This window comes from Phasianus colchicus, chromosome 2 (genome assembly GCF_987193195.1).
Source record: "Phasianus colchicus chromosome 2, bPhaCol1.hap1.1, whole genome shotgun sequence".
Taxonomy (NCBI): domain Eukaryota; kingdom Metazoa; phylum Chordata; class Aves; order Galliformes; family Phasianidae; genus Phasianus; species Phasianus colchicus.
Genome location: NC_143437.1, coordinates 55,539,031 through 55,563,075, shown reverse-complemented (window position 1 = coordinate 55,563,075; position 24,045 = coordinate 55,539,031). Strand labels below are relative to the sequence as shown.

Genomic DNA, 24,045 nt, shown 5'->3' with positions numbered 1-24,045 from the left:
TAAACTCCAAATTAGAGGCTGATGTTAATCAAGTACCTATTCTTTGCACCCCTTCATTAGTCCACGATTTTAGGTTAAGGGGAGGTGGTTTATGTCATTATTCCTTAACTGCAAAATATTAAGCAGTTTTAAATAATAAAAATAAAAAGTTACTGCATTACAATTTTTAAGTTGAAATTAATAAACAATACTTTAATAATCCTTGCGGAATCCCTTCCAACTCAGGATATTCTATTATCTTATACATTATTCAACTTAGAACAATTAAAAAAGAATTACGGCTTTTAAAAAGTTTTGGAACAGTTTGAGTATTCTGTGAAGACATCCAACATCAATTTTAAAAATATAACACCAAGAGAAAACACTTAATGTTTCCTCATACTAACTGAATTTTGTTATGCCGTATGAAAAATAAAACAAGGGCCATATGTGTATGAAACAAGAAGTTTCTACAATACATTCATGCCTATTAATTTAGTACTATAGATTACATTTATCAATTGATGATTAATATTAGGGATTAACAGGGATGCACTCTCCCTATATTTATATTAAGTAACACTAAGCCAGAACAGCTTTCTGTTATTACCCAGAGTCTCATTCCTTTCCTTAATGCTATTTTCTAACCATATTGGAAAAGCAAAAAGAGACAAAACAAAAAAAGCCTAAAATAGTCATGGTGATGGTGATGTGAGACACTGCCAAGATGTCAAGAAAAGCTGTGGATTCCCCATCCCTGAAAGTGTTGAAGCCAGACTGAATGAAAACTCATGGCAGGTGGGTTGGAACTAGATAATCTTTTAGGGCCCTTCCAGCCTGATTCTTACCTATTCGTTACTTGGTAGAACAACCTATCAATGAGGATACAAAAGCGTTATTCCACCTCAATTTCTTCTATTGAATGAGTCCTTGGCTATAAAATTATACTAGCAAATTTGCATTTCTATTCTTTATACTGGGGTTTAAAGCTCAAGACACAACTCGTCTGATATAGGTTCATCACTATCACTTCTCTTCTGGTACATTTTCCAGATACTTCAGTGCTGTAAAGAACTTTGTTCATACACGTACTTCCTAAACCCTAGCAACTCCATTCATTTGGGAAAAAAAGTAGTACAATCTCAATTTTGTCCTCAGAGCTACAGAGATGAAAGTTCAATACACTGCACACATACCTACTAAACAGCAACTGTTAACAAAGACAAAAAAATTAGTAAAAACATTCCTACTGAAGGCCAATCACATTTTCTCCAGGCATAAAATGAGAAGCAAGCTGTTATTACTGATGTATATTTTACAAAGGAGTTCTTCCAGGTTTTGTTAATTTTTCTGTTGCCTCAACCGTCAAGTCAGCAGGCTTCAACATCTACTCCTGTTGCTTCCTTTAATTCTAATTTAGCATCCTACACATTCCCAAAGCAAACACAATCAGTTTGCCACAGTGCTGTCTTGCCTTGTTCATATATGGCAAAAATTTGAGACAGGACAAAACGCAAAGGATGCAACGGTTATTAAAAAAGACAAAGAGTACTGAAAAATAAAAACTTTAGTGTTCTTTACTACACAAATGTGTTAGTGGCAACACATTTACAGAGAAAGGATCTTTGAAAGCTAGGTGTAAAACTGCTAAAGATCTCAGAATTTAACTTGCAAAACAAACACAGGCTCCATCAAAGAAGCTGGCTGATCAAGCACACTGAATTTATCTGAAGTCAAGAACCTCCCACAGTGTCATAACAAGTATTAGAAAAAAGAACTGACAGAAGTTTTTTTTTTTTTAAAAAAAAAGACACGTTCACACATCTATCTCTACAACTTCAGAGACAAATATCAAGCCATTATATACCACACTGTACAAATGTTGCTACAATATACAGATAATGAAGATGTAATTTCATGAGGAATACATTGTGGATGCTACCATTGAATATTTATTAGCAAGTCAGTGAACCTAACATGAGAATATTAAGCTGACAGTAAGGCTTTCACTAGCTAACTGATAAAATCCTAGTATTAGGTAGTAATTCTATTTATCAAGAGAACTGTTGCAATAAGAAGAGGTCCAGGTCATGCAAAAATCAAAACAAAATGCAAGCAAGGCAAAATCTACTTGACACATATAGTAACATAGATCTAAGAGGCAAAAGATACATTAAAATCTGTTCTGCATTAAAATTTAGGAAAATATTATAAAAACTGTCCTACTTTTCAGTATAAGAAACTTCCTAATTTACATAAAGATTTCCCTTTGTAATTGAAGCCTGTTTTACATTATCTACGTTACGTCTGCACAATTTATGTACATCATCCCTCTGAGAATTTAACTATTCTCCAGTTTCCTAAGAACTCCTCTGCCCCAAGCCAAATATATAAAGATCCCAGAGTTATCAAACATAAATTTGATTAAGTCTAGAAAAAAAGGGAGACCGAACATTACCATACTCTGAACAGGGGAGATACATTATCTAGAAAACATCCTGTGTATAGATAGGACATGAAGCCCAGCATAGGAGGCTCTACTGTTCATTGATGAAACTATTCGAGAGATCAAAACTGGTTTATAAAGAGCTGTGTACCCTAGTCTAGAATAAAACCTGAATATAGTAAAACACAATGTGGTTTCAAGTAAGTTTGCAAGATTTATCAGATGCAGGATATGAATGATGATGAATACCAGGAAGAGAAAAGTTCATTTGCCAGTCTGAAGAAGTGCATTTCATTCTACCCAGACTTCAGAGAGAAACCTGTGCAGTCTGAAGTTCTTTTTTTTCCATGTTTTCTTCTTCCTTGTTGCATTGAAAGAAAAGTTAAGACATATATATAGCATTAACTGCATGCACACAGATCACAACCACAACCTTACAAGTTTCTTAGAATACATATATCAAAAAATACAATTAAAATCATACAATAAATCACATTTTTGCCTTGAAAAACATTTACTTAAGATCTTCAAGAAGCAATTTTCCTCTTTTCTTTGACTTAGGCATTGAATTGCTCTTTGCGTATACCCACTTTCACCCTCCTGCTTAGCTGACAAGCAAAGTTAGTCATTTTCCTATTTATGTAAGCCTGCAACAGGGAAGAGGAAAACATTAAAAATAGGAAAATGTGATTCTAAAACCACAAAAAGGTAGTAACGAGGACTCAAGGAGTACTCAAAACAACTTCAACTTATATTTTGGAATTAATTAGATATAAAGTTTCCATTTAACCTGGATTTTTAAATGCAGTAAAAACATGGACGAATGACTGAAGCAACAACCAGTCACAGTTCCTCCCTGTTTGTCACCCGGGCATCACATGTTCCACAGACACGGCTTTCCTCCACACTGAAATTACTAGCAACATTATTTTTCAAAGGTTTTGGCTTTTTATGTGTGAATTTCTACTGTAATACTGTAGAGTTTTGACAGGAACCTCAAGAGTTTTAAGCTTCATAGCACAGGTCTAACAGAAGATAGGAGGAATCTGGTACTTACGTTATTTGTAATTTCAACTCTAAACACTAAAACATATCACTTATCATGAAAGGAAATAGAAGGGAGTTGAGATGATTAAAAAAAATGGATAATATTTTGTCACCAAAGGACAAAACATTTTGGGTACAGAGGTATACAAGTAGCCAGTGGGCAACATTTCTGTTGGCATTTGTATGACGTAACAGTACAGCACACAACTGACAAGTCTTGTAGCAATACTGAACCACACAGAGTAAAAAATGCATGATACTGCAAAAGCACATTCAGAAGACAGTACAGAGATAAGGTAGGTACTGATAACACAAATTTTACCAGAAATAAAATTATCTGCAATTTAAGTTACCTAGAATAAAAAAAAAGACAGTATAAAGTAATTTTGTATTTTCTTCTTGTATTTTAACATCACCCTGGCTTTTGCTTTTTAACTTCATTCCTGAACTTCTACATGTTCTGTACTGCAGCTCAAGCTACTTTTTCATTGGTAACAGATATATTTTAAATTACTTTCGATGTTGTTGTTGTTGTTTAACTCCCACAATTTTGAATTTGATATACCCATACTTCTAACATTCAGGTGACACACTAACTTCTGAAGCTGAAGTGCACAAGTGTGAAATATCACTGGCTTAAGTCTAGTCAACATCCTCGCTTTGAGCACTCAAATGCAAACGTCAGGGACAAGTTACAGCTTCTAGATTGATAATACATTAGCACTACAGCAGCAATTACTTCTCCGTAAAATTGCTAAATAATACATGCTGCAAAGGACAGATTGTCTCTGAAAAAACAGTATTTGTCCTCAGAAAACAGAGATAAAACGCTAACAGCCAGCATTAAACTGCTTCTAAATTAAAAGAACCACTAATGCAAATGTAATTGAATTTTGCTTCCTTCTGCAGGGAAAGTGCTGGCTAGGAATGGTGAAGTGATCACTCTATTATTGAAGAACTCAGCCTATCAATTCAGTAACTTAGAAAAAAAATCTTTTCCCATAGACAGTGCAAACAAAAACCTAAGAAAGATGACTTGATAAAAACTTGTAAAATAACTTTACTGTAGTCTTAGTTACGGAAAGAGTACCTCCTTAATGTTTTCAAATAAGATATTCTTCCTTTATTTACAAGTTTATTTTACAAGGTCACAAGCAATTCTAGAACAATTTTTCAGAGCTTTGAAAATCTATCATGACAATAACTTTTTCATGACTTCTCTAGCATTTCAGATCTTACAACCATTACAATATGCATTTCTCCTACCAATCTGCTTGATGATTTTGATTCAGAATGCTCATGCTGAACTAGTATTAAGACTCCTGTTCTCAGCACCATATTTATCCAAACCTGAGTGTGACATACTGATAAAGGACATTCAACACTGACTGTTAAGTGTTAATCAAGCAACCTTAAACACTTGGTTCACACAGAGAAAATGTAATATAAGGAGGAAAAAAAAACAAACAGATGTACTGGGCCATTTTTGCTACACTGACTTCAAATGACAATCTTAAGGGAAGAAAACTGCCATTCAGTACTAGTAGTAAATCTACAGATAGATAATTCTCACATTAGCAAAGAAAAATCACATAAGAATCTGCCACACAAAACAGAAAAATACATGTTTTACCGAAACTGGCAATGGAGAATGGATTACCAAATTTTCAATTTAAGAAGATTTTTAAAAACTATGACTCTCAACCAAACCTTCCCAGCACTCCAGCAATCACATCTGAGATTTCTGAAAATGTTTCACATTACCTTTTAAGGACACAAAGAAAAGGGAACAATGACCATCTTTACCATGACCTGAGAAGGACTGATATACAACATCACTGAACAAGCAGAGCTACTGTTTCCCCAAGATCACTGCTTTTTTTCTGGAATCTTAAGCTTCTAAAATAGATAAAACTAAAAATGGTTATTTATATAAGATCTCTTAGTTTCCAAGCAAAGCATTCAACTTTCACACACAATGCAGCAACTATGAAAATGATTGACTTTGTATCGGATTATATGTTGTCTGAAAAAGACAAATCGTACTAGTGTTAAAGGACTACAAAAGAAAACTCTAAAAACACTTGGAGTGTCACTTTTTCCATTGTAGGTGTATGGTATGTATAAGGAGAAGCTCAAAGAGATATCTCAAAGGATTTTAAGAAGCTTTTCAATACTGATGACACATTTTTCCCTGAAATAAGCCACTTCCTTTCTAAAACCCACACAGTACCTTAGTGTCAAGACTGAATTGCTTCTCCTGAAGTATGTGAATACATTTTTCTTACCTAAAACACTGAAGTCTTACATTATCAGTTATATCTTAAATCATGGAAAGTAGTATTGCTAGTTATGTCAGATTTCATACATTTCCATTCAATAAAGAATGCATTCCCCTTGCCACAGGCTGAATATATATGTTGTACCCAAATATCACTAGATGTAATGGGCTCTTACCAGGCATTTGAGAAATTCTGCTACTGGATAATGACCAAAGCCAACTGAAGTTGGGAAAAATATTTATTTTCAGTATCCAGGTATAAATTACTGATTTTGTAATGGGCAAAATCAAGGGATTAGAGCTGAGTACGGTAAGTGGAAGTAAAAACTTCTCGGCTAATGAAAGCATACTGGACATCACGATCAAACTTCACAATGTTTTCTTCTGAGATTTCTTCGGAATTCTCCCTAAGATATCAGTTCATGTTTTTTTTTTTCAGTTAAGACTTCCAAGATCACCTAATCACAATAACAAAGCAGAAATGGCCAAAGTTACCTGTTTATATTGGTGCCCAGTTGCATCATATGAAGCCAACAAAAAACAATCAGATATGCTTGGACTGAAAAAGCACAGTTAAGAATCAAAAAAAAGCGTTGCTGCATTCAATTGAGTGATAAGAAAAAGCTAATTACATTAACTCACTTTGTGGTAATGCTTTTGAGATTTCCATTTGCTTCTGGCGTAAGGCAAAATTGAAAGAAGGTATTTACACAGAAGAGGCAAAGAATGAATTCTAGAAAATTGGTAACATAAATAATGTTAAGTAAACGCAAGCTAAGCATCTACTTGTTTTGCTTGTGGGTCATATTCTTGAAAATGTCCTGCCTTCATATCAACAACCTGAGTACCTGCATTATTAATAAAAATCAGAAATCAACAGTAAATGTCAGTGAATAAATACTTGCTATAATGTAGTATATAATAATACCTAAATAATAAAAATACTTGCTATAATATAGTATGATAAATATACTATTAACAGACACAAGAAAAGCAATACAGTTCAACATCTGGAAAAACAGACCTACATTCTATTCCTAGATTATCTGGCACATCATGAGTAAGGCTTTTCAACTTCCTGTGCTTCACTTCCTATTTAGCCTTTTTACTGTGTTTCACCAAATATTTATACATATAACACTATGAAGGCCCTGTTCTAACATAATACAAAATAGCCAGTCTCCCACACAGACAGTTCAACTATGACAGTGGCACTCATTTGAAAAAGATTCTTCCTTTCTACCTCAATGCCAAACCAAACATGCTCAGTTCACAGTATTTTTTTTATTTCCTGCAAGGAGTGCACATTTACAGAGATTTGACCTCCTTCTTGCTCACACATCACTAAAACCAAAAATCTTAGTGTCATAAAGTGGTTAACAATTCCGTTAACAGCGCCTGAAATGGAATAGAATCTTGCTCGCTCACCAGTATCTGTATTTGTTCTGTAATACTAACAAGGGTAACAAGAGATGAAAATGTAGTTTAGACAGAAAAAGCAAATAGAAATGAAATGAGTATGTACAGAATGCAGATCTTTTTTGACTAAGGCACCATTTTTACATAAATATTTTTCAGAAATTTGAACTTCTAGAGAAGCCACTCTGACAACAGTGAGAGCAATCATACTGCAACAGTGCACTTTCACAGTGCAATCTGAGCAGCACTAACAGCCACTGCTTAGAAAAAAGTGGACACCTGAGCAGTGCTACATATATGACGAATGTCACTGCTTTAAAAAAATATATTAAGATTTCATTCTTTGATTTTATAGATCCACAGACTCAATATGGCCAAATTAAATACTGATCCATCTTCATCTACTGCTAACATGACAATGAATAAATACTTCACTAGTAAAACTCTCCTCCAGAACATCCATATTCCTACTGTAATAGGAAAGAAAAAGACTCTTTACAAATCTGAAATTTTTAACAAACTGTTCACGAAGATGAATTCTCATTAAAAAGACATCATTTTAATCTTTTCAGTTCACAATCATTTTACATGTTCTAGTCACTTTACTACCAGAAAGCTGTAGAGCAGGACAATGAGTTATTCCGTAAAGGAATAATGATGCCAACAGACTACAAACATACCTAAGAAGTCAGAGGCTTAATTTTAACAGGCCATTTTTAAGTATACAATGTAATGTTTCCACAAACTAAATAATGTATACTTCCTCTAATGACAGACACCAGAAACTTACAAAGACCTTCATAAGAATCATTCATTTCAACAATCACCTAAAAATCACACAAACTGAATTAGCTTTGACTTTTGGTAATGGGGAAAAAAAGTACTTCAACAAATGTGTAGATAAAAGAGTAATTTGGTTGTACAGCACGGTAATATTAAAATACAGACCCCATTCCCTCTGAACTGCCCCATTAAGACAGCAGTCTGTGAAGCAGGGGAAAGCACCCTGAAAATAAACAATACATCATTGGCTTTGGATTTTATTTCATCTGTTTTCTAGTATAGAATAAAACACATCTGTTTCACACAAAAAATGATTCTCTTAACTTCCCTACAGAAAATGCTGTAAGGTCAAAACCATTAGGACACACAAAAGTATATACAACTTAAAGCAGTGACACTTCCTCATCACCTGAACATAAGACTGAACTTCATGAATTGAACATAAAATCTATTTCAGAGATTGCCAGCTGTATTTCTTGTAAATAAGAGTTACCAATAAGAACTATCTCCGTTTTCAAAGAAAAAAAAAAGCAGCAAACCCTCACCTTTTCAGTACTTTGTAATTCATAGAATAAAAAAAAAATTATTGAACTGATCAAATTTGGTGGGCTTTGTTGTTTTTTCTTTTTCCCCTCCATACCACAACTCAATCAATGTTTAATATAAAGACTGTTTTTACAACAATTTTAGAAAACTGGGCACTTTAGATTTCAGACATGACTGACTGTGTATATAACTAAGCTACTGTCTATATAAAATATACTGTCATTAACTGTACATACTCCATAAAAAGAATTCATATCCTATCATCTTAGAACTATTTTGAATAGCTATTCATTTCTGCAGAAACTGCTCTGAAACTTTCTGCATAAGTGTTGATTTTTAGAAATCGTTGATTAATGAAAAATGAATTCAAATCACATGACTGGAGGAAAATGTCAGAACAAAAACTGCTAACTCCACCCCTCTGCACCAACTGATCTCTTCAAAATATTATTGTACAGCAGTTCCAGAAACTGAAGTACCTTGCTGCTTCTTAAGATCCCAAGAATTGTCTGAACAATTCAATCAGAAATTACTCAAATAGCTATTTCTGAATTAAAAAAACAAATAACAGTTATGTGAAGTTTTGATCTCTCTGTTTTAAAATTGGAATTTTCTGCTCCTAACATCCTATAAGCTTGGAGGGAAAAAAAGCACGAAATTTTCTGACGTGATTTAAAAAAACAGGTAAATATTATTACATTAAAGAGTATGCAGAAGCAATCATTTTAGAAATCCTACTGGGAGTTATTTTCATATTCTTCTCATATTTTATTTTTATTTTTAATTTGCCCTGATTTTCCAAAACAGGTTCTAATAGAAATCAAAGTCAATTCACACTCATTTTCCAAAACACGTTCTGGTAAAAATCAGCTAGAAAAACAAGCCTAAAAGAGGTAAATGGAAGAAATGCTCAGAATCTTTATTTACTAGTCTACTGTAGTACCTTCTACCATAACAAAGATCTAGAAAGCTAGTATTATTTTGTGCCTTTTTCTTCTTTCACTGATATCCTTTCATTTTTAAGACCCTAATATGGTTTTAAAATGCTATCAAAATTATCAGCATAACTTCAAACACCCATTTCAAACCAAAAGCAAATTGGAGCCTGAACATAAGACCTGAAGCTGTGTTAGCATGTGCCAGTTTCCACCCTACTTTCTCCAAGGCAATCTTCCATTGAAAAAATGATTCCTGTGCAAATCTAGGCATGAATTTCAGTGTTCCCACAACAGAAGCAATTACAGAACATTTAATCACAACTCTAATTGTATGAAGAAATTAACAAGAAACTGTAATTAACACTGCATTTTCAAATATGCATTTTATTTAAGCATATAAAGCAATATCCAAAACATAATTTCATGTAAAAAAAATCAGTATCCACTTAATTAAGAATAACGTGCAAAATAAATTTAATGTAGGCAGTACTTTAGTATTATACAGTCCAAATACCAGAAGCCATATGTCTATGTAGCTTGACGCTATCTTTACATGTCCATACGTCAACATAGACACAAGTACTTTACAATGTTAATGTGTATTCCAAAACAAATACAACTAACCCATATTAGACAAAAATACACAGTAGCTGCAATCTGAAGGGAAAAGTTATATATACACACCAATAAAATAAGATTATTTTAAGCATAAAACAGGCAGAAACAGAGTTGTTATACAAAAATGCCATATACCATTACATTTATGGAGTATTCTAAGACAATTAAATCCATCACTGATGAAAGAAACCTGGTTCTCATTAACGAGATTAAAGAAATTAAGGAGTAACATCAAAGCATACACAGTAACACCTTTGGTTTAAAAAAAAAAAAAAAGTAAAATTTTGCAAGTGTTGAAATAGCCTCTGCTGAAAATTAATTGGAAATCAGATTTATTCTTCATTTAGGCATCCTTTTAGTGCCCAGCCTACTAATTTGTATTAATTCAAGCCTCATTTCAGGATTCAGAATACAGACTGAGGAAAAATCCCTCCCCCACTCCTTGTACACAGAAAAGCATGCATTGTTTCTTCAAGATCACTGGCAATACTGAGATACATGCAAATGAAAAAATATTTATACATGAAAATTTAGCTACCAAACAAGATCCAAAGTTTTTTTAATTAAGATATCAATTCCATAGTAAGAACCCCAATAAACATATGATACTGGCCTTGGGCTTCAGTCACTTATTCAAAGTTTCATCTGCATGAAACCCATGGCAAAACTGTTCTAAGTACTACACAATGCCACCTACTTCTTGCACATGCTTTCCAAATGCATCCATAGATATATATTCCCATGTATGTCCTAGTACTTGGCTCTAAGTTTATTACAAATGCTAAGAAATTTCAGGCAAAGAACAGTGGACAAGAAACTGAGAAAGCAGACCAAAAATAATGAAAAGTTCAACACAACAAAGATTTAGAGGGAAAAAAAAAATGTTACAAGAAAAGTTTAGAAATATACATGTTAGAAATCTCTACCTATAGAAACATTAATTAGAGCCCCAAGAGTATATGGAACATAAGAAAACAAAAAGATCTCCAATATATAGCCAGGCACGTCTTTAGCAAGCTTTCCACTTTTACTTCACATAGAGAAATTAAAATTTATCTACTAGAAGAATACAAACCATTTAAAAAAACTTGCTAATTTTAGCAATAAATTCTCCGAATAGGACATTTTGCCTCAGTGGGAGAAATACATCTGAACTTTGTAGCAGTGAGAAGTTAATACTAACTACAGAGAAACGGACAGCTATAAAAAGTATTTAATGCGGCTCAAAAAGTACAATTTGCTATTAAAACTGATCAGTGAAATAGTGTACAATCTGTATAGACTTCTAGGACCTAATTTCCTCAAGAATACGAATCTAAGAAGGATTAAGAAACTACATGGATGTTAATTTATTGAAGAAAGGTAGATCCTCAACCTAAAGGCAAAGGAAGTACAACAATTCTGTTCCTGCTAATGAGCTTACAAGAACACCGTGTGAATGCTGGATTGTATTGCTTATACTTCAATGTTTTAAGGCACTTGAAACAAGGATACAGACGACTAAATTTAACATGTAATCTAGAATATAAACACGTCAGCACTGTTATTAAATATAACTTTTATTAGTAAGAATTAGAAATATGAATGTCATTCGAGAGGTCAGAGGTCAAATTGCTGACAGTCCTACAAAACAACAGCTAGCATCAACAAGACAAACAAGTAAACATACAGAATATGAAATTTATACCTGAGCACACTGGAACTCATCCTGTTTTTATTTAGAAACAAAATTATAGTGCAACCTGAAGTCAGGAATCAACTTAAGTTTTTGTCGTATCTTTTGATATAACATGTAAATGAAAAACAGACTAAAACTGGATTAAAACTGTATCTACTTTTCTATACTAGCTGCCAAGTTTCTTACGAATAAACGTATTACAGTACCCGAACAAATGTATTTTTTTTTAATTGCAGCAGTACCTTTATTGCACATTTTGCTGATTGGAATCTAAAACACTGACACTGGAAGTATAACAAAAAAATTAATGTATACTAATGTATACCAACATAAAGATACATGCGTCACTAACTTGACTAACAAGGGCACCAGAATCTGGTCATCAGCTAAAAAAAGTCAGTTCTAGATGTCCCAATTCCGATCTTCAGTGTAAAGCTTTGAAATAACAGTGATGGGTGGCAATAGTAGAAACAGTATGTGTACACCACTATGGAAGCTATATTCAAAACAGACAAGAGGCAGATATAAACAGCACCTATGCTTTTTATCTGAAACATTTTCTTCCACTATGAAAAGACACCCATGCTAAAGTTAGAAGTTAATCCAATGCTCTTCTAAAATACTTGAAAACAAATGATAGAATTCTACTAAAACTTCTCGTGAAACATGTGCCACATATTTATCTACAAAACAGCTACAGTAAAATCCTGAAAACCACATTGACTGATGACTGGAGAATGGAAGAAAGGGAATGCAATTTCAAATGTAAGCGCTTGCTCCCAAACAAATTTGGTCCTATTGAAAACTATACATGTCCTATTACAACTTTCAATCAAAACCTGAGGTTAGTGAGGCTTTTTAAAAATGAAGGATTTTCGGTCTAAGTACAATAAAGAGAATAGTGACACTGAGGAGAAATAATGGATTACAGAGGGGCAGTTTAACAGCATACCTTACCAGGAGATTAAGCTTTAAGAGCATTAAATAAAACAGATGCAATCTAAACTGAGGTTCCCACACCCCAAACTACATACTAAATAGCAAAACTGAGTTATTTCAAAAAATAATACTTCAGTGTTCTTCCCAATGAAACATATATACACATACCCCTAGACAGGTGTTTCAAGAAGTCCAAAGAGGTTTATAAGATACTGTATATGTCATATCAATATACTAAAGTTTGAGACTTCATAAAAGTTAAAAAAGTTAAATTGTAAGTGAAAATTAAGCAAAAATAAAGATACTCAGTGCAACAGTTAAAAAGTTCACATACAAATTTGTTACCAATCTTACAGTGAGAATTGTCACATCAATTAAAAAAATTTAAAAACTCAATTCTGGACTGTAAATAGGTCCTATGTATTTCTTTTTCCAACATACCAAGATAAAAATATTGATTCTTTTCCTTTTCCTTGTGCTACTTTCTTGTAAAAGCTTTCTGTTGATTAGCTTTTACAATATCATCAGGAGATGCTGTTTTGAAGTCAAATGGCGTTATGGCTGTTTTAGGAGCAATTTCCTTAGGTTTTACGTCTTGTACTTGTCTACTGTACAGGAAAGCTTTATGCATACCAACTGTGTGTCGCTTATAACCTTTTGGAGGATATGGAAGACACAGAGTTAAAGCAAAAGCTGAAGGTCTTGCACGCAGAGCCTTCATCCATGAATGGGACAAGTCCTGCCTCTTAGAAGTAAGCCCTCTTCTGTTCTTATTTGTTTTACCTAAGCCAGAACATTTTCCCTGCTTTGCCTTTAAAAGCTTTGTTTCGGGAATTAAGACATTTGACTGTTCTATCACATTTTGCTCTGCAGGTGCATTCGCATTTTTTAAAAGGACACTTAAATCAATGTTTGTTCTTTTAGAGGGCCTCAATTCAGTTACACTGAATACAGAAAAGTCTGGTTTTTGTTGAGCATCATCTACTTCAATAGCCTCTGCTATTAAATCAGAGAGCGTTAAGTTCTCAACCTCCTTTAGTGGAGAAACTGAAGAGAGGGCTAGAGAAGACAAAGATCCTGTTAACTCTGGCATCAGACTTGAAGTTTGTGGTTGACTTACTAGTTGTGATAACGATGAGGTTCCCAAATTCTCATCTGTGATACTTGCTGCTGCCTGGCTATAAAGATCAGCCAAAGAATAACAGTGGCTTGCACCACTTTCCTGGTGCTCCTGAAGTAAGTCAGCCAATGATGTATTTCCAGACCTTAACAATGGCAATGCAGCCATCTCTGACGAGGGGCTTTCTTGCTTTCTACTTTGCACAAGTGAAGAAAAATTTTCAAGTTCATTCTTTCTATTTGCAGTATGACTGACTTCATTATCAAGAGCCAGTTCTCCTAAAGCTCTCGTTACACAAGGGCTGCAAAAATTTTCATTACTACTGCCATCAAAAGTTTCTGAGGAAATAAATGGAATACTGTCTTTAAGACTCAGAGAATCACAAGCCACATTCTGCATCAGCAAGGATTTCAAGTCCTGTGCTTCCTTGCATTTCAACTTCTTAAATGAAGAATTTCCAGATGGGTTATTTCCTATCCTATAGCAAGCATCTTCACTGTCAGGAATTGAACCTACTACATTTGCACTTTCTGATAGCTGATTCTCTGTCTCATTCATAGGCTCACAAAATGATCCTTTACAGATATCATCGCTGGAAGAAGACAGAGCAAATGAAGAGGATTCTGATCCTTTCTTTCCAGATGAATATATACCAGTTTTTGCAATATTAAGGAGCATTTTATCATTTGCAATTAAGGAATAACAAGCTGAATCAGTTTTGGCTGTCAAATTTCCAAGCTCTGGTTTGTTGGAGCTGTCAACATTTTCTACTGCACAAGAGAAACAGTTTTTATTAGTAAGTAATTCTGGAAAACAAAGTAAGTCTCCTTACCTTACAATAGCCAAAAATTTTCAGATGGAACAGCCACAATGAAGTAAGTAGAGAGCAGCATCAAAAAAAAAAAAAAAAAATCAAGAAGAAACATGAAAAGGCATTTAATTACAAAGTGTTACTCAAAGATATCTGCTGTTCTACAACTAAATTATTGTTATCTACTGAAATCCCTACACAACTTCACAAATCAGCAAAGAAATGCCAGTAAGGACTATAAAGATTCAAGTAGAAATCAAAACAAGAAAGTTACTGTACAAATTATACACACACACACAAAAGATATCACTGTGAAATGTCAGTTTACTAAACAAAGATTGAAAGTACAAGTTAGGACATATTTTTATTAATTAAGTCTTACATGAAAATTCAGAAATTTACTATGAAGTGCAGATGGTTGCTTACATCCTGAATTTAAGCTGACTGTTACACCAGTGAAATATACTGCTTCCTTTAAACATTTTCAGGACAAAGAAATAGCAGTTGGCATCTTTATGATTTCCAATAAATTGCTAATGCTACAATAATCATCCTCATAGCCTGTAAAGCCAAAATTAAACCGTATATACAAATGAAACATCTTGAATCCAAACAATTAAATAGTAGCATACCTTTTGTTGTCTTTCTTACAACCACAGCATCCTCATCCTTGGTCTTCACATTTTGCTTACTGTCTTGTGAAAGCACAAGATCCAAAGCCTTCTGTACATCAAATTTACTATCCAGTACTGCTTGCACCATTGCTTGGTCTGGTACAGACTCTGCCAAAACTTCTCTCATTTGATCAAGGCATGAACTAAGACGAGCTATAAAAAACAAATTACTGTTACAAACCGACACAAACTAAAGTTTTAACAAATCAGCCTAACTACAAACACCACACATCTGATTAACAAAAACAGGAGAGAAATATCACCGTAAGAGATAAAACCTTCACAAATTAATTTTAATCTCATTTCTTTTCAGAGTAAAATTTTATCCCTGAAAGCCTGGCGAATATTTAATTCGTTTCAAATATTGCAATAGGGAACACATCACTGACTACTATGTATTTATTAGTCTATAATAAAGTCTCAACATTGTAATACTTCAACGTTATAAAACTAAATGCAGAGTAGAAATACAAGTAATCACCTTAAAATTACTCAAAATTGTTTAGTAAGTTAAAATGCTGTTAAATGGGTTTCTGTGCTAGTGTTTACAGGAGCTACAACTTGTATCAAAAGTAAAGCAGTGTTTTTGGTACACTCAGGCCCTAAAAAATGAAAAAGTTTAAATACTAGTAAATCTGGATGAATGCAGAAGCTTTCAAACTACCTCTCCTAGAATCAAAAAATATTTTTTGGTTCATAAAATCCATTTTATTTATAATATATTCCTACACTCCTGTGAAAAACACTACAAAACATACAGGGAAATGAAAGGAAAACTTACAAAATCAAATCCTAAAGTTAAAAAATATGAAGAAGTTATTTTCACTTTCCAGGATTTGAGCACAGTTCAAAAATTACACTAAAGATTCACTCACAATAGTTCAGAAAAAAAAAGTGTTTTTTCCTCAGACATCTTTCACTTTTCAATTTAAGTCCAATGACACAATTACCATCACTCTCACCAGACTTTTTTTTTATTTTATAAATATTTTTGTAACTTAGTAAGCAAACTTCCTCAAGTTAGAGTAGCCAATAAAGCTGACAACAATACATATCTTGACTAAGATAAGTTTCTTAAGTTCTGACATCCCACAAGCTAGAGACAAAAAATTTAACAAGACATCACTTCAATGGAAGTAACGTGCTGATCTCAAAGACAAAAACCTAACAGAACAGAAGAATATCTTGAATATCACTGTTACTGCCAGTTTCAGGAAGACCATTAAAACAACGGTAAGAAAACTGCAAATTCCTTATTTGAACAACTCCTCCAAGATGGCAACACTGAAAGAACTCTGCTAAGCAAATCCAACACTACAGAACTCAACATGGTTACTTACATCAGCTGTCTTGACGCAGAACAAGTACTGGTAGAGCCCTGGACAATCTCTTAGTTGAACATTTAATTACCTGTCAATTAGGATGAATAATCTCCTAGCTTGATTACAATCAGTACTCTTATATTAATGGCCAACTTGTCACACTTTTCCAAGTGCTCTATGACAATACCAAAATAAAACAGGTCTTATGAAAAAACCACTGCTGAATTCACAGTGGAAATGGTTATTGCTACTTTTCCCTTCCATCTTTTTCCTTTATGCCCAGAATGAGTTTCCTCCTTCACATCACTTCTTAATAACTGATGGACCTTGTCAAAAGTATTATCAAAACTCAGTTTACGGCACTGTCTAGATCACCATAGAATGGCCTGTGTTGAAAAGGACCACAATGATCATCTAGTTTCAGCCTCCCTGCTATGTGCAGGGTTGCCAACCACCAGACCAGGCTGGCCAGAGCCACATCCAGCCTGGCCTTGAATGCCTTCAGGGATGGGGCACCACAACCTCCTTGGGCAACCTGTTCCAGTGTGTCACCACCCTTGGAGTGAAAAACTTCCTCCTAATATCTAACCTAAGCCTCCCCTGTCTCAGTTTAAGACCATTCCCCCTTGTCCTATCACTATCCACCCTCATAAACAGTTATTCCCCCTCCTGTTTATACACTCCCTTCAAATACTGGAAGGCCACAATGAGGTCATGCCAGAGTCTTCTCTTCTCCAAGCTAAAGAAGCACAGTTCCCTCAACCCTTCCTCATAGGAAAGGTGCTCCAGCCCTGAGATAACTGCATCTACAGACTGGCTCTTTCCAATTACCTTCTACAGCATCACTTCCTGCTACCAAGCATATTACACCCCCAATTTATCATATTTAGCCATGTATATGCATTATCATCAATTCTACACATTCAACTGATATTAACTGATTAGATTTGTCTACTGTTCCAGAATTTTCTGCAATGAATGTTTTGAGTACCAAATTTCATTTATACTTTCTATTTTCTATTCATTCAACAATATATTTTGTGTTTACTAGCATAAAAATAACTCAAATAACAATATTACAAAAAAGTTACAAACAAAAAGTTAGCTATTAGTATTTAGGAAAGAAACTTGTAAATCTTTTTCACAGAACATTTAAGATATTAGGTAGCAAGTTTGAAAAACAAAAGCAAGTATTCTCTCCCCCACCATTCAGCACAGGGAACTGGGCTTTTTTCATTGAACTTACAGCTACAGGATCAAGTGGAAATCAAAGACTTATCAAATGCTGTACTGAATCCATTAAACTGCAGAGGATATAGGTAGCTAATGACATCATTTCAAGGAAATGCATCACTTCTTAACTCCCAAATACTACTACCTACCATTTTTGGAATGCAATATAAGCAAAAGACTGTTCCATTTGTGGAGTAAAGATACTAAGCTACACAGATGTTTGATCTAAAACAGCACAGACATTCTTTTGTTTATATTTCATATCAAATCTAAATATTTCCAGTAAGAAAGCTTCCCTGGTTATTTCACTATTCCATATCACAACATCAAGCAACAGGCTGGTGGATGCAGAAGCACAGTGCACTGCGGAGCTGTACTTTCTGATTTTGTCTAGCAGTCTCACGTGAGTTCTGACTCCCCAAGAGGAAGATCACTAAGATGTACTGCATTTCCCAAAAGCCTTCACATGATCTCCAATTCCAGGTGACAGGGATGGGGGCTTCTTCTGGGAGCCAGCAGCAACACAGTTCTGGCCTTCCTCTCTCTCCTATGAATTACTAATTGTAACTCTCTTTTCTTATTATTATCTTACATTCTTCTACTATTTGTAGTGAATTTGTTATCTCTCCCTACCCTAATTGGGTCATTTTTCTTTCCTTCACACCAAAAGGGAAGAAAGGGGCCCCTCTACCCTATCACTCTTGAAACTGCTACAAAAGTATTTTGTATATATTATATATATTATATTCCAATGTAAGCAAGCAAGATGCAAGTATTATACAAAAGGTCACCACGGATGCTACTGCCCATGAAACATGTAGTTCTAATACAAGATTTCAGAATATCAAGTGGTAAGTCAGTTGTATAATACTCAGTTCAGACTATTTAGTCTACTACTTTGAATCACATGGGGTAGGTCTGAGTATTATTATTTTTCTATCATTACCTCTATCAACTTCAGTCAACTGATGATTGGGCGTAAAGTAATCAGCAGTATCTTCTGTATCCTCATAGTCATATTCCTCTTCCAATGGCTCGGCAAATGTTGCTGGTTTGTCTCGTCTTGAGTAGATAAACTGAGCTGCTACATTAGGTAAAAATTAAAGTATTAAATATATATATATATATATATGTAAGTATTAAAAACAAAAATGACAAGAAAAAAAAGTTAGGATGCTGAACTGTTTTCACCACAGTGAAAAGACAAATTGGGAAATATTTTTTTGTATCTGTCTATCACACCTAAGTATTTTACAAGTTCAGTACTCAAACAGAAAAAAAATATTCCAGGTCTGAAAAAGTTACTTTCTATACTGAATTACCTCCTATGGCCTGATGTCTTCATAATCTTATTCCACGCTTTTTTTTTTTTAAACTTCAGTGACAAAAAAAATTAGCATGCAAATAAATACTGCTTTTACAGTATTGCACTGTCACACCATTAACTATTAACTATTTTTCAAGTACACACAAGTTTCATCACTAAATGAAAAAATACCTTATTCCTTAGAAAATGTCAAAAAAAGACTAGCAATTAAACTTAAAAATTCAAAATGTTAACATTTAAATCAGGGAACGTGACTACAATTAGTAAAAATACATATCTAGATTAGCTTATCTAAAAAGAATGACAGAGAACCAGAGTTTTAAGGATCCAATTAACTCAGTTACCATGGCCAGATGCTACAAACTACATCACAGATGTTTTGGATTTAGAACCAGACAAGTCATCCACAGTAGCACAGCTGCAGAACATCAGCTATACTATTTTTAGGGTCTACCTGGCTCTAAAAACACCGCCACCAAATCCAGGCAAACCCTGAATTAATCATCTTTCAGAGATGAATACAAGCTAGTAGTATTACAGCTAAGCTGAATTCAGCTAGGCCAAGCGACTCCAATGGCATCTTACCTGAGCACACAGCATCACAATTTTTGCACCTATTTTGCCATGTTCCAAATAATCAGAAGCTTATTAACTTCACATCAACTTGCATGAGGAACAGCTGCAAGCAAGGGCCAGTGGCACATCCCACAAAGACTCTCTACCCCATGTACATTCAGTTTTGTAAAAGATATCAAAAACCCGACCCAGAATCACAATTGTTGCACACATATGGATCTTACTAATACTTTTTTAAAGACAGCCAACATTTTAACACCATCAACGTATATCTATAAATCAGATATTCATATGAAGCACATTCTGACCATCTGTTCCCCAAAGTAATGTAGTTGGCATGACTGAACACGTTAACCATGTTTACATGTAATTATTTGAACTAACCCGTGGAAGGAGAAATGCAATAATCATCTTCTACTGACTGGCCATACACATCATCATCTTCAAAATCTATGAAGTGAAAAGAAAAAAAGTTAGTTTGCACAACTTTTAAATAGAATCATAAAATCATTCAAAGGACAGTTTTTTGGGTTTTTTTTTTTTGTTTTGTTTGTGGTTTTTTTTTCTTTTTTTTTTTTTTTTTGTAGGGTATTAAGATCTTCTACATCTCCAGTATTCCAGAAGTACAATAAGTTCTGTTCATTTACCTAGTAGTAACTATTAAATATTAAAATAATACAGAACTTTATTTCTCAGCAGAAAAATTTCAGGAGTTGCAATTCTTCACCATCTCCTCTGCAATGCTGCCCTCATCATTTAACTTTCTTCAGTTCTAGCAACTTCTATCCTTAATGATTCTCTTGATATTTCTGCCTGACTCTCGATAGCCTTAACCACAGACTGTTCTATTACAATCCTCACTCCTGTAGCTCAGATTGGGATTTCTACTCTATACTTACCTACTTCTCAGCTTTCTTTTCTCTGATCTATTCTTTACCCACCCACCTTCCACAATTCAAAGTTCAGCAAGGCAAAATTTCCTTCAACTGAAGTTTGAAGCAGTTTCAGCCAAAAAACAAGAATCCTATACAGTTACTCAAAGACACCCATAGACCTTATCAATTCAAATTTTAAAAAACATATCAAGAATCAATCATCAGGAAACATAATTAGAAAGTAAATTATTCTCAATTAAAAATAAACGCATACCCCAGCATTACACAGGTCTTAAAAATAAACTTGCACTTTTCACCAAGAATAATGAAATACATAATAGAATAATGAAATATTTTTAAAGATGTTGTTGCATATGCTTAACAAGTTCACAAATATTGTTTGCTTCTTTTTCCAAGAGCAAGAGAAAAAAGTAGCTGGCAGCTACACAGAAATCTGATACTCCGATACCATCTTAAAGGCCGCAGAACTAGAATATTATAAACAATGTATCCATCCAAAAAACAATTATTTGAGGTGTGAAAGGTTAGTTTTACTCTCAATACAAAACTGGAAAAAAAAAATCAATGTCAACTTAACTTGCAATTACTAAACTAATAATGAATTTAATAAACTATTAAACTATTTTATTAAAAAAATAATAATTAATTAGTTTTTAAAATCTGACAGAAAACAGTCTAGAGACCAGAGGTGCATTCCACAGCATCAACAGTTATTTTGCCAACATACTCTCTGCAGGAATTCAGCAGATTTCAGTTCTGAACTCATTCAGCTCTGAACACACTACCTCAAAAAGAGCTCAGAAACAGAATACAGTTACATGAAGGCTGAAAATCCTTCCTCAGGGCTCAGAAGAAGCCTTCCTATGAAAAGAGACCACTGCAGATATTTACTTTAGAAAACCAATAATTGAGCCTAAAAAAGCTATATATATATTCTAAGTAATGTAGCAAGATTGCACGTGACTACAAAAGTAATATATGGCGGAAGTATACAGACCACACTTATACATACCTATAATTAAATCTGATGTGTAATGCAGCAGTAGAATTTCAGAGTAGCAACAGCAACATAGGCCTCATATGGTTACATCAATTTACAATGCATCTCAGCAAACTCAGTTAAAAGAACTCCTGATCTAAGTACAAGCACTAAAGTGAGTTCTACAGTTCTACTCACAGAGGACAGAGGTTCAGTGAAGACCAAGATTACAGCCAACATCTTCAATGAAGTCAATGCCTATAAAGGCTGAAAAAATCAGCACAAAAATTCCCAACAGAGTCTAAGGTTGGGCTTCTATACGTAAACTTGAAGAGCAAGACAGATCACACAAAGGTAACAGTGCGCATAGATTTAAATGATTTCTCTCAAAATTCCAAATTCATGGCACAAAACCCTATCTTTGAACTTTGTTCACTCAACAGGAAGAGCAGAGACAGGCAGAAATATTTCCTGCATTTTTTTGTATCCGACAAAAAGTTAGGCAACAAAGTAGCTGCTTCTATGCTAAAGTGTTATCTAAAACACCAGTATAAAGTAGAAGTGTGCCCATTTTTTCACAAGGCAAGCCAACACAAATAAAACCCTTGAAGAAAAAAGCACAAAGGACAGTTTGCCTGTATTAATGGGACAGGACATAAAGAAAGCCACTTTACTGTAAGCATGAGCCAAATTCTTACATGAGATCTCATTCACTCCATGCAAACTTTAGTACAATATAACAGAAATATCTGATTCCTCCTTAGATGCTCAACTCTATCTTCCAGAACTATGCCTCTCCTACACAGAAGTGCTGCCACTCCACAGATGTTGTCGCTTATCCACATTATACCAACTTGCTGCACTGAGACTGGGCCCACAAACTTCCAAAAGACTCAAGAGAGGCTCAGTCACACCCAAACTGGCTTTAAGCGAGTCCCACGCCTCTGAAAGGCACTCAGCCTTGGCAGCCCCGGGCCGGGCAGCTCGGCTTGCCAGGGCCGCGTTCCCACGCTGACCACGAGGCAGCACGTCGGCGGCGGGCGGCAGCGCGGCCACGGGCGGGAAGCGGCGGGGGGGCCGGGGGGAGCGGGGCGAGGCCTCCCACGGCGCGTCGTCCAACCCCCGCGGAGGGGAGGGGAAGGGAGCGAGCCGCTTTTCCCCTCCCACCGGCCCGACGATCCCCCGCGCCCTCGCCTCGAGCCGGGCGGTCTCCTCAGGGACCCGCCGGGAAAGGGGTGACGGGCCGCGAAGGGAGGGGCCGTTGGCACGCCCGAAGCGGGAACGGCGTCAGACACGGCCGCCGACTCCCGCTCGCCACTACCTTCGTCGTAGTTGTAGCCTCGGACGTTCCTGTGCCGGGACATGATGGCGGCGGCCGCGTCGCTCGCCCGCTGACGGTGGGACGGTGGGCCTAGGACGCCATGTTGGTCTCCGTCGGGTCGCGCAGAAGCCCTGTGCGCAAGCGCACCGAGCGCACTTCCGGCCGCGCCGCGGCTTCGCGCATGCGCAGCGCGACCCGGGAGATGCGGCGCGTGCTGATCGGCAGCCGTGGCGCCGGGGTAGCGGCGAATCCGCCCTCACAGCAGGAGGAGCTCAGCCGGGCGGGAGGGGTGCTGGGCGGCCCGTCGGGCTTGAGGCGTCCTCATGGCACTTGAAGTGTAATCCTGTGTATATAAGCCATTGAGCGCAGCCCAAAGTGAATAAATTACAGAACTGCTACAACCATGTTCGCATGTATAAACGTCTGTATTTAACCTGACTGAATCTCAGAGTGATCACATCTGTTAAGACAGCATGGCGTTCTGAGTTGGCCTAAGTTTGCTGAAAGGAACACTGACTCGAAAATGCCTTCTGTATTTGTGTGGTATGACAGCAGTAATGTCAGAAAGGCATTTGAAGAACCCTGCAAACTTGCAGCAATTGGACTGTAGCAGCTCGGTGTGACCGGGCTGCTGGTGACCCGTAGCCATTGCGGCTGGTGGCTGATAAATGGGCTGTACTGATTAGCACGGCTGTTGGCAGTGTTAAATGCTCAGGCTTTGAATTATTAAGCTTCGTGGAGGTCTTGCTTTCACTTAAGTGCCATGCTAAGGTGAGAACCACCTGAAAGCCTGGTCATGAAGAAATGTGCCTGCAGCTCATATCGTGCTGGGTCAGGGAGTAGGGCAAGCTGGAAAGCTGCAGCAGCAGAGAGAAGTGTGACAACTCTATTCATAGGCCCACTGGTGCTCCAGGGCCTCAGTGCTACAGGTTTCCCTGCGCTGGAGTTCAGCTCAAAAGACTTAGTTCTTCCCCAGACATTTGCAGTTGTTCAGGGATTGCTAGGCAGGTGGCCCCTCCGGTATTTCTCAAGTCAGATGTCTCTATCTTCCATTCAAGACCTTTAATAGTTTCTTTATCTTCTCTGTGTCCTGTCCAGACACAGTCACAAAT

General features: G+C 35.8%; 1 protein-coding gene and 1 long non-coding RNA gene across 4 annotated transcripts in view; one reads left to right on the top strand and one right to left on the bottom strand.

Moving 5' to 3' along the window:
* The window catches only part of HBS1L (HBS1 like translational GTPase), a 64,370-nt gene extending 41,231 nt beyond the window's left edge, over nt 1–23,139 (bottom strand). Inside the window, exons 1-5 of one of the 3 annotated variants that reach the window (XM_090135759.1) lie at nt 22,934–23,139; nt 20,122–20,187; nt 18,781–18,918; nt 15,238–15,432; nt 6,617–14,621 (exon numbers count right to left, since the gene is read on the bottom strand). In XM_090135759.1, coding sequence (XP_089991885.1) covers nt 13,153–14,621; nt 15,238–15,432; nt 18,781–18,918; nt 20,122–20,187; nt 22,934–22,976 — 1,911 coding nt within the window. In that variant the 5' untranslated portion in view covers nt 22,977–23,139 and the 3' untranslated portion in view covers nt 6,617–13,152. Of the gene's footprint in view, nt 1–6,616; nt 14,622–15,237; nt 15,433–18,780; nt 18,919–20,121; nt 20,188–22,933 lie in introns of those variants that run through there. The other 2 variants (XM_090135760.1, XM_031610743.2) reach the window with 2 other exon arrangements.
* Nucleotides 2,796–14,442, top strand: LOC149919037 (uncharacterized). The gene is made up of 3 exons (XR_016464350.1): nt 2,796–3,768; nt 13,291–13,426; nt 14,355–14,442. It is a non-coding gene; the product is annotated as an uncharacterized LOC149919037 (long non-coding RNA).
* Nucleotides 23,140–24,045: the final 906 nt, after the last annotated feature.